Source organism: Macaca thibetana, chromosome 15, assembly GCF_024542745.1.
Source record: "Macaca thibetana thibetana isolate TM-01 chromosome 15, ASM2454274v1, whole genome shotgun sequence".
Taxonomy (NCBI): domain Eukaryota; kingdom Metazoa; phylum Chordata; class Mammalia; order Primates; family Cercopithecidae; genus Macaca; species Macaca thibetana.
Window position 1 is genome coordinate 78,179,270 of NC_065592.1, and position 14,142 is coordinate 78,193,411.

Below are 14,142 nucleotides of genomic sequence, written 5' to 3' on the forward strand. Positions count from 1 at the left end.
AGGCCCATTGAAATATTATCTGTCTCATAATGGAGATAGTTCACAGAGTACTGGGAACACAGTGCCTGCTGCAGGGGCGGGAGAAGAGAGGGAGAATGGCACATAGTCTCTGTTCCCAGCATAGTCCTCCGTGGAGGTTAGCAGATCCTGACATACAGGAGGTTGGCCTTCTTTTCTGAATGGAAATAGGCACTGGGGCTAATGTCTGGGAAGAGGCTGCTGTCTGTTTCATAAGCTGTTTGCTACTATTTGGCTTCTATTCTGTAACATGCATGGATGCATTTCAGAGACTCACCTTATTACCTAACATAATCCTTTCCTCAAAGTTTTGGCTTTAGGAGGCTTTGTTTTCCCAAACAGAATCCATTTCTGTTTTTTTTTTTTTCTTAAAGAGTCACAAGTTATTGTTGAATTTACAGGCTTACTATGAGAGCAATTGTTACTCTGTGGGTGACTTAAGACATTGCTGAATGAGGTCTCCTTCCTGGTAACATTAGGCGGCCCGCTTTCTGCTTCCTCAGTGGGGCCTGTTGCCTCCTGTATCAGACAATTATCAGAGACTCAGTGACCTTCGGGTTCCTTTTAACTCATAAATACCAGGATTCTAAAATTTCTTAGGGAAAGTAGTGTTGATAGTTTTCCAATATTTTTAGAGACCAGACAGGTAACAGGGAAAATATAAAGCAGTTGGATAGACAGAATATGCTGGACCCTGCCTAAAGCCATCATATTTCAAAAAAATGATGCCATTCATACAAACATTCCTCCAGAGACCATGACAAGAGTTAGTATGGAACTCCATATTAAAATGATGATGCCAAAATATGTCCCTGGAAAGCCTTTACGTTGAAGGTAGAAAAGAACTTCCTTTGAACGGTTGGAGCCTTTGAACTTTTGGGGGGCTGGAAGTCATGCTCTAGGCTCTTCTTTTCTTCTAAATCCTGACTTCTTCCGGTTAGGGAGAAGAGGCATGACTTTTCTCCCACTTTCCACGCAGCCTCGTTTTTTTTCCGGCCGTGCTGGGGTTGTGCCGATCATTCCTGCCCAATCAGGGAGGCAGCCAAACAGATATCCCACAGGCAGAGGGCACAGCTGAGATAGGAACTGGTGAGATTCTCCTGGATTAAGAGACCATCTACAGGCTGAATTCCCCCCACTCTGGGGACACAGCCTGTGCACACACCCCCTGTGATGGACTGAATCTGGAGTAGAGCTTTCTTTCATCTCTACTGGCTTAGCTCACATCCTGTCCATCTACCAGGGCCACTACCAGTCTCCTAATTTATCTCCCTGTTTTCACCCTTGCTTCCCTGCTGTCCATTCTAAACAAAGCAGCCAGTGTGAGCCTTTTATAATTGGATGTCGTTCTATTGCCCCAAGCCCACCAAAATTGTCGTGTCACTTAAAATTCTGAGTCCAAACCACAGCTCTTGAAATTGACATCACTTGGTCCTTCTTCTTTTCTCTCCTCCCACTCTGCCTCTGCCACCCCCAGCTACCAAGGCCATCTTGCTGCTTCTTAGAGGAATCAAGCATGCTTCTGCCTCTGGATTCATGTATTTACTATGCCTCAGTGGGCTCATACCACATTTCCACTAGGTTCTCTGCTAAGTCCTCTCTTCGGAGAGCTACCTTAACCACTTTATCTAAAATAGCACATTCTGCCGTTCTCTAGTCCCTTACTCTACTTTGTTTATCTTTATAGATCTTATCACTGCCTAACATATAAATGTCGGGTTAGTGCCTGACTCCCAGCTAGAATGAGCATCATGAAGGATGTGGCTCTGGCCCGTCATGTTCTCACTGGTTCCTCAGAATTCAGGACAATACCTGGTACATAGCAGGCACTAAACAAATGAATGAGGTAAAGACAGCACATGTAGGGGGTGTCTGTGTGTGGCTATAAGGAGGGACAGCTTCTGATGGGGCTGATTCGTAGATCCTTCCTCAATTTTGTGAAAAGTTTAAGAAATGTTTGCACTTCCCTGTAACTGATGTTTCATCTAGGATGTGCCAATTATAAAACTGTTCTGGAACCTTTTAGAATCTGTTAATTCCCCTGAGGTCTGAGGAGGAATGCCAGTTGCTATCTAGTTATCTGAGATTACCTTACAGCGTTTAGAAGTCCTGCTTAGGAAACCACAGGGCTACTTGTTTGGGGTCAGGCCAAAAGGCAAATTCCCCTGGAACTTTAAAGAACTAATCCTCAGCAAATCTCACATGTAAGTGGGTAAATTTAAGGAAACATAAACAATGACTAAGGGTTTAAAATATACTCTCTGCCCTCAATCAACCAGTAGGCAAGAAATGCCTCTGAATTGAACACTGTGACATGAAATGTTCATGCCTGAAATCTAGCATTCCACATTTCCTAGATTGTGGGCCAGTTATATTTGCTGAGCTTGATAAATCCAAAGAGCATGCTATACCTTCTAGAGTGGTATAAGGTACAGTCTGTCTTCTTACCCCCACTAATTAAAAAGACATTTATGAATAATTGAACTTAAACCAATCACCTGCGTTCTTTAATCAGCAGAGGGTCACACACGAGGCTTTCTACAAAGCTCATAGGTGCAGCATGATTAATCAACTTGATTTTTTGAAGTAAAAAAAATCAAATGCTAGCATTTCAAGGGGAGATTGATCAAGGAACACTTGCAAATGGAATTTTAATACACGAATACGGATCAAAATCAGATCTCCGAATAGACATAAGGATTTTTACTTTAAAAAAGATGAATCATGATTTTTTTTTTTTTTTTTTTTTTTTTTTGGTGCTAGAGAGGGAAATAACAGTTGTTGTTTGAATGAAGCACTTTATATGTGTTGCCTCTCTCTTTTATGAGAACTCTGTGGAAGTAGGTGTTGTGATTTTCAGAAGAGGACAGAAGCTTGGATGGAAAGCAACTTACTTGTGGCCACAGCTTGATTAAGTAGTGGAAAAATATCCAAACTTATATCCACTTACTGCAAAGCTGGTGAGATCAACATCTCAAACAAAATGCAACATCTCACTTATTAAGGACTCACTGTTGAGCTTTAAAATATTTTTTGGCTGTTTCTCTTTCCTTTTATTTATTTATTTTTCTCCTATTCTTTCGGATCCTCTGAGTCAATTTCAAGGTTTAATGCCTAATTTAATTCAGACAATTGGGGCCATTGCTTAGAAAAGTTTTAGGTGGAATATATCTAAGACTCACAAAAGTTTTAGCCTTATAAATGAATCTCAACACCATCTAAGAACTGACGAGGAGACAGAATCAAAATGATTTTACTTGTTACGTCCTTTCCTGTCCTGTCGCCCTGAGGTATGCCCCCTTTAGCCGGGTGTTGCCTGTTCTCAGTCACCTACAAGAAGGAAGTGCTAGGCTAACATTCCTAACTAACAGGAGCTTTGACTTCTGTCTTTTTCATGGGAAGGGTAGAGAGGGGAAATTTGAGAAGATAATATACTGGCTGTCCATGGTGAGGCACTAACTGTACTAAATATGGCAAGAAAGGGAACATCTCAGTTTTTCAGCCTGAAAAGTCCAGACCTGGGTGGCCTTACTTGTTTCCTAGAAAGGGGTGACTGAGTCATCTTCAGTGATTCAGTTGAGAAAAGGAAAAAGAATTGAATAAAAGCTTTTATAAAAGGTATCTAGAAAAAGGAAAGGCTCACAACAATTATCTCAAAAATAAACTTTTATTTAAATGTACAGTTCATTAATAAAAAAATGTTTATCAACAGGTCATCAGGACTCTGCATTCTAACATGTACCTTTAGAATGCTGAAGATCCTGAGCATGATAATTTGGTTGTATGTGCCAGACTCCTGAGGCATTACATGCTTTTAAATCACGTTTTAGTATCAAGTGACATTTAAAAAGAGCAAGATAGTTTTGTCAAAGCCAGTCATTTTGTTCAAAAAATTCTCTTCCTCCTTGCATGTGTGTAAATTGAGAAATACCCAAGTCTCAGGGGATAGATTCCAGAATACCTAAGATCCAATCCTGGAGTTATAGCATCATTGAGTTACAAGCCACAGTTCTTCCTGTCTTTTTGGCCATGTTTCTCCCTATAGGAGAGTCTTGAAACTTAAGATTTGTTGTGGTACAGCTTTTTCTCCCAATATCTTAGGAATGAAGTTGCCTGCTCATAAATTCCTTTAGGGGAATCTTTATTATTTTCTTTGCAATCCAACAATCTACTTCTACTTCACTTGGATGGCCAAGGAAAATAATTCTGGAATGTGTAGCATCTTGAAGGCATAACAAATAGCTGAGCTGATCTGTGCTGACCTAATAAGGTAGTACCAGTGGTACACTTCCATTACACCACCATATTGGATGCCAGCCATAATAGGCATCGGAGGAACTGTTGAAGGATCCTCACATCAGTAGCAAAGGGGACTCAGCAAACATGCAATGCAACATCCAGCTCAATCTTTGCACAGTAAGCACATAGGATTTGGAATCACACATTGTTTGTAGCCTCAGTTTTTACCTGTGTAAAATGGAGATACTTATTAGGGTTGCTGTGAGGAACAAGTAGAAGGCTTGGGGACACTTACTTAGTACAAAATTAAGCATATGATAAGAATTTAAAGGAGATTTTAAGTTCTTTGGCAGCCATCTAAAGACTATGCAGGCTCCGAAATATTTGTTTCCATCCTAGGAGGTAGTCAAAAGAACTGAGGCAGAAACATGCCATCTATGTTTCTAGCGTTTAAACCATGCAATCTTTTAAGCCTTCTTAACTATGCAAGATGCTATCACTCCTTAAATATCAGACTTAGCTCTCTTTAGACAGGTGTAGAAGAGAACACTTGGGTCAGCATCTAACACATTACATTCATCACAGATAAAGGTACCTGTGACTTTCTCTGGTAAAGTCACTTACCGGTTCCTGTGTGTGACAGTAAATACAGACCTAGCATTGATGTGATATTCAGTAGCGACATCTGCCCTGTACATATTAGATGCCAGACACTGTGCTGAGCTTTTCGTGTGCATCTCACTTAACACTTACCTTGTCACAGTGAGACAGTCCCCATCATCTCTACTTTACAGGGGGAATTAGTAACTTGCCCAAGGTACCACACACAAGACACAGAAGTCTATGCTGTTAACTACATTGCCTGCTGCTTCTAAACAGAACCACCTTGCCACACATCTGACTTTTTCCTTAAGCGCAGTGAAGAAAAAAGCCATTTTTGATATGCCGTGAGGTAACCTGCAGAGCACAAACTCCCCACCCGCAGCTGGTCTCACTCGCGTCTCAGTGTTTTGACACTGAGATTTTTACGGTGAGATTTACAGGAGAACACTGGGTCATGGTCCTACTTTGCTCTTTTTCTCAGATTAGCCAGGCTCAAAAATGTGAAACAGACTCAGGAGACACGACAGAGAGAAGGAACCCCACTGTTATCAGTTCGTTAGTAGCTTATTTATCTATGGATCCCTAAGTTTCATATCTAGAGCCTCACTGGCAAAATGCATTCAGCTGTCATGTGTGAAGGTAGATATGAAAGGGATATGCAAAGACGCCTGATAACCTTCACATGTAACTGTTTTGAGCTAAAAATCCTCCAGGCTGGATTAGAGAGAAATAAGTTCGAAAAATGCTATTGTTCCATCTTCAAATTCATTCCCTCCGTATTTGGAAATAAGTACCTTTGATGATTTTTCTACTTTTATATATTTCTGAACTCTCATAGTTTAGGTCCATGATATGGCTGAAGCATGAATGTACAATTTTTAGTTGTCCCAAGGAAAATCATACTTGTTAGGATATTTACTCGAGTAGTTTTATAATGTTACAATTCTGGAAGAGAAGAAAAGTCATTATAAGTCCCTTCCGGCCTTAGAGAATACATAATACCAAAAATACCTAAAAATCTTTTATTTAAGAAAGTGAAATCGCTTGATGTGCCCTCCCACTCTGGTTAGATGCTTAATAGACCACAGCAGACAGTGCACCTCGGGGCTAAGTGTGCAAGAAAAGTACACAAAAAGCAAATTATAGGCTCAGGTACTGTGAGGCATAAAACAAGAATCCATCAATCCGTGAAATCACTTGATGTGCCCTCCCACTCTGGTGAGATGCTTAACAGACCACAGCAGACAATGCACCTCAACCAGGGCTAAGTGTGCACACTTGGCCAGCAGCCACCAACAGAACGTGCAGCAGCAGCAGTTAGCGCTGACACAACTATCGCTGCTATTGCCACCATCTCCCCACTAACAGGGCTTGCAGAATGTATAATACCACATGGGATTATATATATGTGGTTTTTAGGCACCGCCTCATTATCCACAAGAAGGGAAGCTTCTTTCTACTCTTTCACTAGTTGCTACTCCTACTTGTTAGGAGTTTGATGTATCAGACCCTTTTGAGAAATGTCTATGTCACAACGACCTTCAGGATAAAACAATTATGAAACTGAAGGGCTCAGATTTGGGGATCAAGATTAGCAGGTGGTACTCATTGTACTTGAACTTAAATTAGCAAAAGTATATGTGCTTTTTGCAAGTTTTTGCCACCATTGAAAGCAAAATGTATAGCTTTCATTTGGATTCAAAATAATAAATTGTTTTACTAGGGCAAGATTTCACTAGTAAGAATTCTAGGAAATTATTCCAATTAGATTATATAATAGAGTTAAGTGACCCCTAGAATCTTTAGGTTTGGGGTAGAGATTCTTGAATGGTAGACTTTAAGTTGGTCTCCCATTTCAACAGTGTTCTTAACTGAAGAATTAGTCTTTTAATATCCTATAGTTTGCTATTTAAAGCTTGGCTTCTCATTTTTGCGAAGGGCTATTTGACTTCCACAGATATAAGGTACAGAAGCAAATGCCAAAGTGCAAGTCTCAATTTTTTTTTTTTTTTTGCCTCGTATTCATCAAGAACTAGAGAGGCAGGGATACCTAGGCTTTAAAACACCTACTAGAATGTTTCAAGGGAACTAGTTGAACAACTGGGACTAATTTTGCCAAATAGATAGCTTGCAAAGGGCACTTAAAAATTTGGACAGAGGAACTTGGCTGGATTTCTTTAGCAGAGGCCACAAATCTGTTTATTCACCTATCATCAATCTTTGTGGCAATTCCTAAAATTTCTGGAGGGTCCACTTTCACTTTGTGTGACAGGCTCATCTAACTCCAAATATTCTGCTTTAGTGTGTGGTAAGCTTCATATTTTACCTCTTAATTATCTTCTACATTAAACTCTAGAGACACAGGAAACTTACCCTAACACATTTCACATAGAATTCAGGTTCTTGTTTGGGTGATAAAGCCAAGGCCTCTTATCATTCATGCACTATTATTACAAGTTGTATTGACTAGTAGTTTAGTCATATAACTATTTTTTATTTTTATAAATTTTTTTTGTAGAGACAGGGTCTCACCATGATGCTCAGGCTGGTCTCGAACTCCTGGCCTCAAGTAATCCTCCTGCCTTGGCCTTCCAAAGTGCTGGGATTATAGGCGTGAGCCACCATACCTGGCCCCCCAGTATATTTATTCTTATTTCAATAGGAATATCTAGTTACTTTGTTTCTACAAATGAGTTTGTACCTCTTAGGTACAATGAGTTGTACCTTGGCTTCTTCTTGGGGAGGACATGGTAAAAAAAAAAAAAAAAAAAAATGAGATGTTTTAGACTCTTTGAGGGTTGGAAATTTGTACCCAGAACATGAAAGAACATACTAGGGACAGGAATTCAAAAGATGATGATGATAGAGAATAATGCTTTATTTGCCAAAACAAACTTTGGGCCTTATAATTAATACTGTATAATCGTTATAATGGGGAAAGCAATAGTATCAAACTTCAAGCTTCTAAAGGGAATTTGGTATTACTCCAGTTTAAAAAAAAAAAAAATCCATGTTTTTTTGTACCATAGCAGGGTCAGAGCAGCATTCAAACACTGAAATGGCTTTCAGAGTTCATGTTGAATGCTAACCTACTTACCAAATAGGCACTTCAGCTACTCACTGTCAGCAGGCCACATCCTGTTCAGTGTGATGACTAAATGTACAGTAAGGAAAAGGTGGAGAGCAGACAGTTCTATATTCATGACTACAGCCTTTTCCTTCTACATGCTTGACCTCCAAACCTCCCATGAAAAAAAGGTCCAAGGCTATCTTTCCTTTTTCATTCAGTTGACCAAAATCACAAGGGGGCATCCCTTAAGACAACAGAACCAACTTTCCCTTCGTCTAGTAATATTAATTTCTTTCCTTAAGCCACAAACAAGATGTTAACTGCCTTATATTTCATATGCAAGTGAAAATATGAGTCATCCACTGATTCATGTAGCGACTTAAAACATCTTCTCTTCATCTTCTTCCTACAGTGTTGGTCGGTCATTTAATTCCAGAGGAATTGCTGTACCTTCCACAGTCAACTCTCCACCTCACTTGTGACACACAGCATCCACCCGATGCTTCCAGTCTTGTGTCTTTCCTTGCTTCCAGACATCCTGAGACTTTGGAGAAAGAAAGTAATGGCCAACCTGATGGAAAAATTCACTAAACTCCCTGTGCAACTTTTTGTCTCAAACTCTTCATCTGCTCTTCATACTGTAAGTTCCAGAAATTGTCCATAATAAGAATCTGCCCTATCCCAGCCAGGATAAAAATTTAGGTGATATTATAATTATATTCTTCATGAAGTCACATCAAAACAGTGGTTTTTAAGCTTTAGTTTACATCAGTATTGCCTGAAGGGCTTATGAAAGCAGGTTTCAGCCCTAGCCCGCAGAGTTTCTGATTCAGTAGGTCTGGGATGGGGCTGAGAACTTGCATTTCTAACACATTCCCAGGTGATGCAGATGCTTCTGTTCCCGGGACCACACTGAGAACCCTGCCTTAGATTGTTCAAGAATGCCATTGCTTGCTATCCTCCCTGGGCATCTTCACAGTAAGACAGTCTAGACTTTTATAAGAAGAAAGCCCTTATCCATGCCTTAGAAGGCACTTGTCCTTGACCTAAATAAATGACAGAACATGGAAAACAGACTTAACTATAAAGAAGCAGAATTCATAGAAATCTTAGCATGTGTTTCTCAATCAGGAAACAAGTTAATGGAAAAGAATCTCCTCTAACCAAAAGGAATTCTAGGTACAGACTAAGCTAGCTTCTTTTACACAGTAAGAAATATTTTGGGAGCAAATGTTAAACAGTACTTCATTTTTTAGCTGTACTTGGGTGTAAGAGAAACTAGCCCAATTACAGGCTTAGTTATACAACATCAAGAATTATAGCTCACACAGAACACTTGATACTACTCAGGCTAGGATTTCATCCTAGAGGAACAGGCACAAACCATGGTTAAGCTGCTTGGTTTAATTTTTTAGCACTTGAAAAAAAATGTACAGTAGTTTGAATACTCAGTCTTTGCAAACCTCCATTGAGGTCAAAGATTTCATTCATACGTACAAAATTAGTTTACAAATTTTTTTTTGGCAATTTCATCTTAGTAACCCGTTTTATCCTATTGCCATTGTCCCAACCATTGAAAAAGTTTACAATAATTTACATAGAAATATTTTCAAAGTGCTTAAGAATAGTGATTGTTCTCTGGGATATTTACAGATGGCCTATACAATGTATGTACAGGTGGTATACACTATAGCACAAGTTTCATTGCTGGAATATGGCTTTCTAGGGAAAGTGCATATTTGGCCAGAGGTGGCAATACTGTCTAGAAATTCAAGAGTTACAGATACTTAGTAACCACATCCAAAGCTGAAGTAGAATGTGGACAAGAATATTTACAAAAGTAATATAAAAACGGTCAAGTACACAAGCTTGATCCACACAAAGGTATCTTGATGTTCTTCCAGCCGAGAGGAAGAAAGAGACTTCAGCTGCTGGCTCGGTTACTGTTCCGACGGGGGTATTATTTGTTTAGACCTCAAAGGTCAAGACTTGTCACAGAAGTCAAGCTAGATCATCATCTGTGCTTACAACTGATATCTGTGGAAAAGAAGAAGTATGGAATGAGCTTGGTGATCACTCACTGATGGCAACTCTCGTCTTTAAAATGGACCCTGCTTTTTAGTTGGTCATTCGAACACTGAGAGTGCTCAGAAGAAAAGTCAGATACAAAAGAGTACTGAATTGTATCATTCATGCATTTAATTTGAATTCAACTATACCTGCTTGGTAGTGAGATAAGATAGTGTGACTGATTCTGCCTCTTCTACTTAATGATCATAAGTCTTGGAGAAAAATGTGAAAAGCCATCTGTGTCAAGAATTGACCACTGTTCCATGTTTCACCAGAGCTTGAGAGGGGAGCAATCAATACTTGTTTTTTTCAGCCTGTTTCCTACGTGAAGGCCAGACACTCCACTTGGGTTTCATCTGAAGAACAAGTGAATGACTACTGCTAGAAGAAAAGCTAGCTATACTAAGTGTGCTAAGTGTGGTGGGATACTTTTTAAAGCAAAGTGTATCATAATTTTGGCTAAGTGAATCTTACTCAATACACTGACTTTAAGCCAACTCCCCTATATAGGATATGCTAATTTACTTTCAAATATCCAGTAGGCAATGGATTTAATAGTTCAGTAAAGAGCTACTTGGTTCATGCTAATATTTACATGTCATTTCTATAACCAAAAATATCTTAAGGTCACCACTATATTAAGTTGACCCTCTTGCCATTTGGTGAGGGCTAGATGCTGATCAACTGACTTATGTTCTAATAGGCTACACTGTCTAATGTCCAGGTGGCAGATGAAGTATTTGGTAACTCCATCATCCTAATGGCTCTCTTTCTAGCCTAGGTCTCCTTTCTGAAACGTCTCACTTCAAGCCATGGTATATAAAGACACAAAGCTGACTTACTGCTGGGTATGTGTGTCCAACAGAAGCACTGTGTCTACCAATGTCTATGGAGAGGTCCTCTTCAGTGGTTTTCAAGTACACAGGATTGTCAAAGTTCATACTTTTCATGTTCTTGTGTTGCCAATTCCGCCACATCAAGTAGCCACCTACTGCTGCCATCACTAAGAGCACTGAAAAAAATCAGAGGGTAGCTAAGTGAGTTAAGTCTAATATTGGAACATATAAGAAAGGTAATAATGTTCAGGAATCCATAATAATTGACATTAGTAAAAATGTCATGTTTTATGGAGCTAGGATAACTAGAAGTTGGAATAAACATGGGCCAGGAGCTTGAAACAAGTTCAGCCCAGAGGTAGTTCTATGCACTGGAGCTGGGCTAGCCACATCCATCCAGGCAAGGGCAGGGTCCTCGGTCCCACCTTAGGCTCACCAAATTAAAATTGCAGAAGGTTCTGGAGAGCTATTCAGGTGTTCCTGGTGTGTTAGCTAAGCTTGGAATCTATTAATTTAGGACAAAGGCTTTTATAGCCAAGTCCTTGTAATTCGCATGTCTCATAATAGTTTGAGGTCCTTTTTCCATAGGTTTGAAAATTCTTAACTGCTTTTAATTTACCCTCAACAAGTCCTGTAACTCTTCAAGAAAGCATTTAAGCATTTGTGCATCTCCTCTGTATAAAGCATTACACGCATTTCAAAGGGGGAACAGAAGAGCAGTTAAAGAGACTTATAGGGGGACAAGCCAGGCTAACAGTGCTGAAGTGGAAAGCATTAACTGTTGAACATTTATCATGCCAGTTACTGTGCCAACGGCACAAATGAAGAGAAAGATATGGGCCTTAATTTAGTGTACTATGTGGGGGAGAAAGTGAATATAATTCAGTGTCATAAGTGCTATGACAGCATAAAAGGGTAGCTCCAGATGAACAAAAAATATTCATCTGGTATCTAAGTAGTTCTTGAACCCAGACTTGTAGGAAATCTACTTACAGAGAGGAAGAATGGCCCAAGCGGCAGAAGTCCCTTTTGGGGGAACACTGACCTCTGATACTGCTGTGGTCACATTGATCCCTACAGAGGAATAAAAGGAATCCGTTTAGAAGGGTCTGTATTAAGATTTAGAGATTTACCCATCAGGTAAGGAGCCAAAACCTTTGCATCCAACATTGATGTTCACTATCTACTACAATTGAACACCAGGAACAACTCTGGCCTAGAAGTATTTGAGTCACATGCTGTAGTAGCCATTTCACTGACAGTTCTCTACTAGAAACCTTAAAGATCAGTCAGGAAAAGATATGCAAATTTTAAGTCTTTGGTGTTTAAATATAGGTTACCAATTGGGGCAGAAATAGTAGTTAAAGGTTGCATTAATTATTTAAGCTATAGATACAAAGAGTGTGGCTGTTAGTGGAGATTAACAGTTTGCAGTACTGAACTCGATACCTCCAGGAACTAGTCCACTAGTTGGTGAAATTTCTGTTGTGTTCGTATCTTTTGTCTCACTGTAAGTCACAGTAGTTGCAGTACCTGAATTATAAAAACCAAGAACCTGGTTAATGCCAAGGTTCCAGAATGGCTAGCTCTTTTGTCCAGACAAGCCATGCAAAAGGTTATTTTAAAACCAGGTAAAAGAGACAAACCACTGCTGAACTAAGTTGTACAGCTGATGTGTCAAAATTGAAACAGCAATCTTCATGCAAAAAGAGATACCATGAAACTTTGGGAAGAACAGTCGGTATTTGGAATTTGACAATTCAAAATGATGGACAACCATATTTTATCCCTCTAAACAATATCCCACGTTCCTGGAAATTACAAGAAATGTTTTCAAGATGCTCTGGTATAGCAGGCATACCAGACTGTCTTGCAACTAATTTCTTGGTAAACTGAGCTAATCCCTGCCGTGACCTGACCATGAATCATGCTAGTAAAAACCTCACCAGCCTCACCATATGAGCTCCTTGGCCACACAAAGGAGTTTAATTTGCCACTTAATCAAAAGCTAAGAACAGAAGACTAAATGCAAATTCAGCTTAAGTGTTATTTTAGGTAAGCGTCACCCACGAGGCAATGAGGTTTTCGTAACCATGGCCTTCCTTAAGCATAGTTTCTGTCCTCCTCCTTTTGAGGAAAAATGTTAAGGCCTCGTTTAATTACCTGCAAGTCGGCTAGCTCAGTGCTGTTAAGGGACTAACTGGTACAAATTAGTATAAGGTATGTTGACACTATAGTCTCCTATAAACTCATTTAATGTTGACATGGGTTAAAGTCAGTTCTAAAGAAATGACATGATAACCCGGCATACAACAATAGCAGATATCTTCTCAAATCTATTCAAAGAATTAGCTAAAACAGAATTCTTAAAAATCCAAGCTTGTGTCTTACATTGCTTGTTGTATGTTCTACTTGTGGTTGAAACACAAAATGCCTTACTTTGGCAGTCTCGGCCATTTTCCTCTAGATTGAACCCATTGGGGCAGGAACAGGTATATTTTGGAGAGTGATCATTAATCTGTGGTGCTGGCAGGCATAGGTATTCACATCCTCCATTCTCCATGTCTTCTTCACACCAATTTTTACCTAGTCAGGAAAAAATACCATTAAAATGGGTATTCCAATGCCTAGTATATATAAAGCCTTGTTCTACGTGTTGAAGACCTGAGTCCTTGCCCCCAAGAGCTTAGACTTGTTGACTCTGGCAATCCTTCAAGTGAGAGCAGTATCAAGGAAGAATAAGTATAAAGGTACAGGCAGCATGCTCTAAGGACACAAAATAAGGGACCTCTTAGAGACAGACTGTAAAAGTTATGTCTTTAAGAGACAGATTTCAAAAGAGAAGGTGGGGAAGGGAGGTGAGGGACCAGGACTGGCTCTCACTATTGGCCCAAGGTTTAGTGTGAAGGCTCAGAGAAAGGAGGCTAGGCATGTTCTCCTGGTTTTCTCTTTACTTGCTCCAACAAAGTGGAAGGAAACTCAGCCTTAGGAAGGTTTGAAGGTTTTATTTAGATAGAACCAGCCAAGTGTTTTCAGCAGGACATAATATAACCCGATGTGTTTAAGACTCTACACAATCCTATATCAGGTGTGTCACAGGGAAAAAGTAGGTGTTACAAGTTGAATTGCGTTCCTTCCTAAAATTCATATATTGAAGTCCTAGTACCTCAGAATGTGATCTGATTTGGAGATATTGAAGACAGGATATTTACAGAGGTAATCAAGTTAAAATGAGGTCATTAAGCTGGGCTCTAATTCAATATGACTGGTATTACAGTTCACACCTTTAATTCTAGCTCTTTGGGA

The 14,142-nt window shown here is 39.6% G+C and overlaps 1 protein-coding gene across 4 annotated transcripts in view; it reads right to left on the reverse strand.

The window, feature by feature from the left end:
• Positions 1-9,319: 9,319 nt before the first annotated feature.
• Positions 9,320-14,142, reverse strand: part of VLDLR (very low density lipoprotein receptor) — a 33,082-nt gene continuing 28,259 nt past the window's right edge. For 2 of the 4 annotated variants that reach the window (XM_050761924.1, XM_050761922.1), the window contains 5 exons: positions 13,276-13,422; positions 12,286-12,369; positions 11,830-11,910; positions 10,843-11,012; positions 9,320-9,967 (listed from right to left, as the gene is read on the reverse strand). In XM_050761924.1, the coding sequence (XP_050617881.1) occupies positions 9,932-9,967; positions 10,843-11,012; positions 11,830-11,910; positions 12,286-12,369; positions 13,276-13,422 (518 nt within the window). In that variant the 3' untranslated portion in view covers positions 9,320-9,931. The remainder of the gene's footprint in view (positions 9,968-10,842; positions 11,013-11,829; positions 11,911-12,285; positions 12,370-13,275; positions 13,423-14,142) is intronic. The other 2 variants (XM_050761925.1, XM_050761923.1) reach the window with 1 other exon arrangement.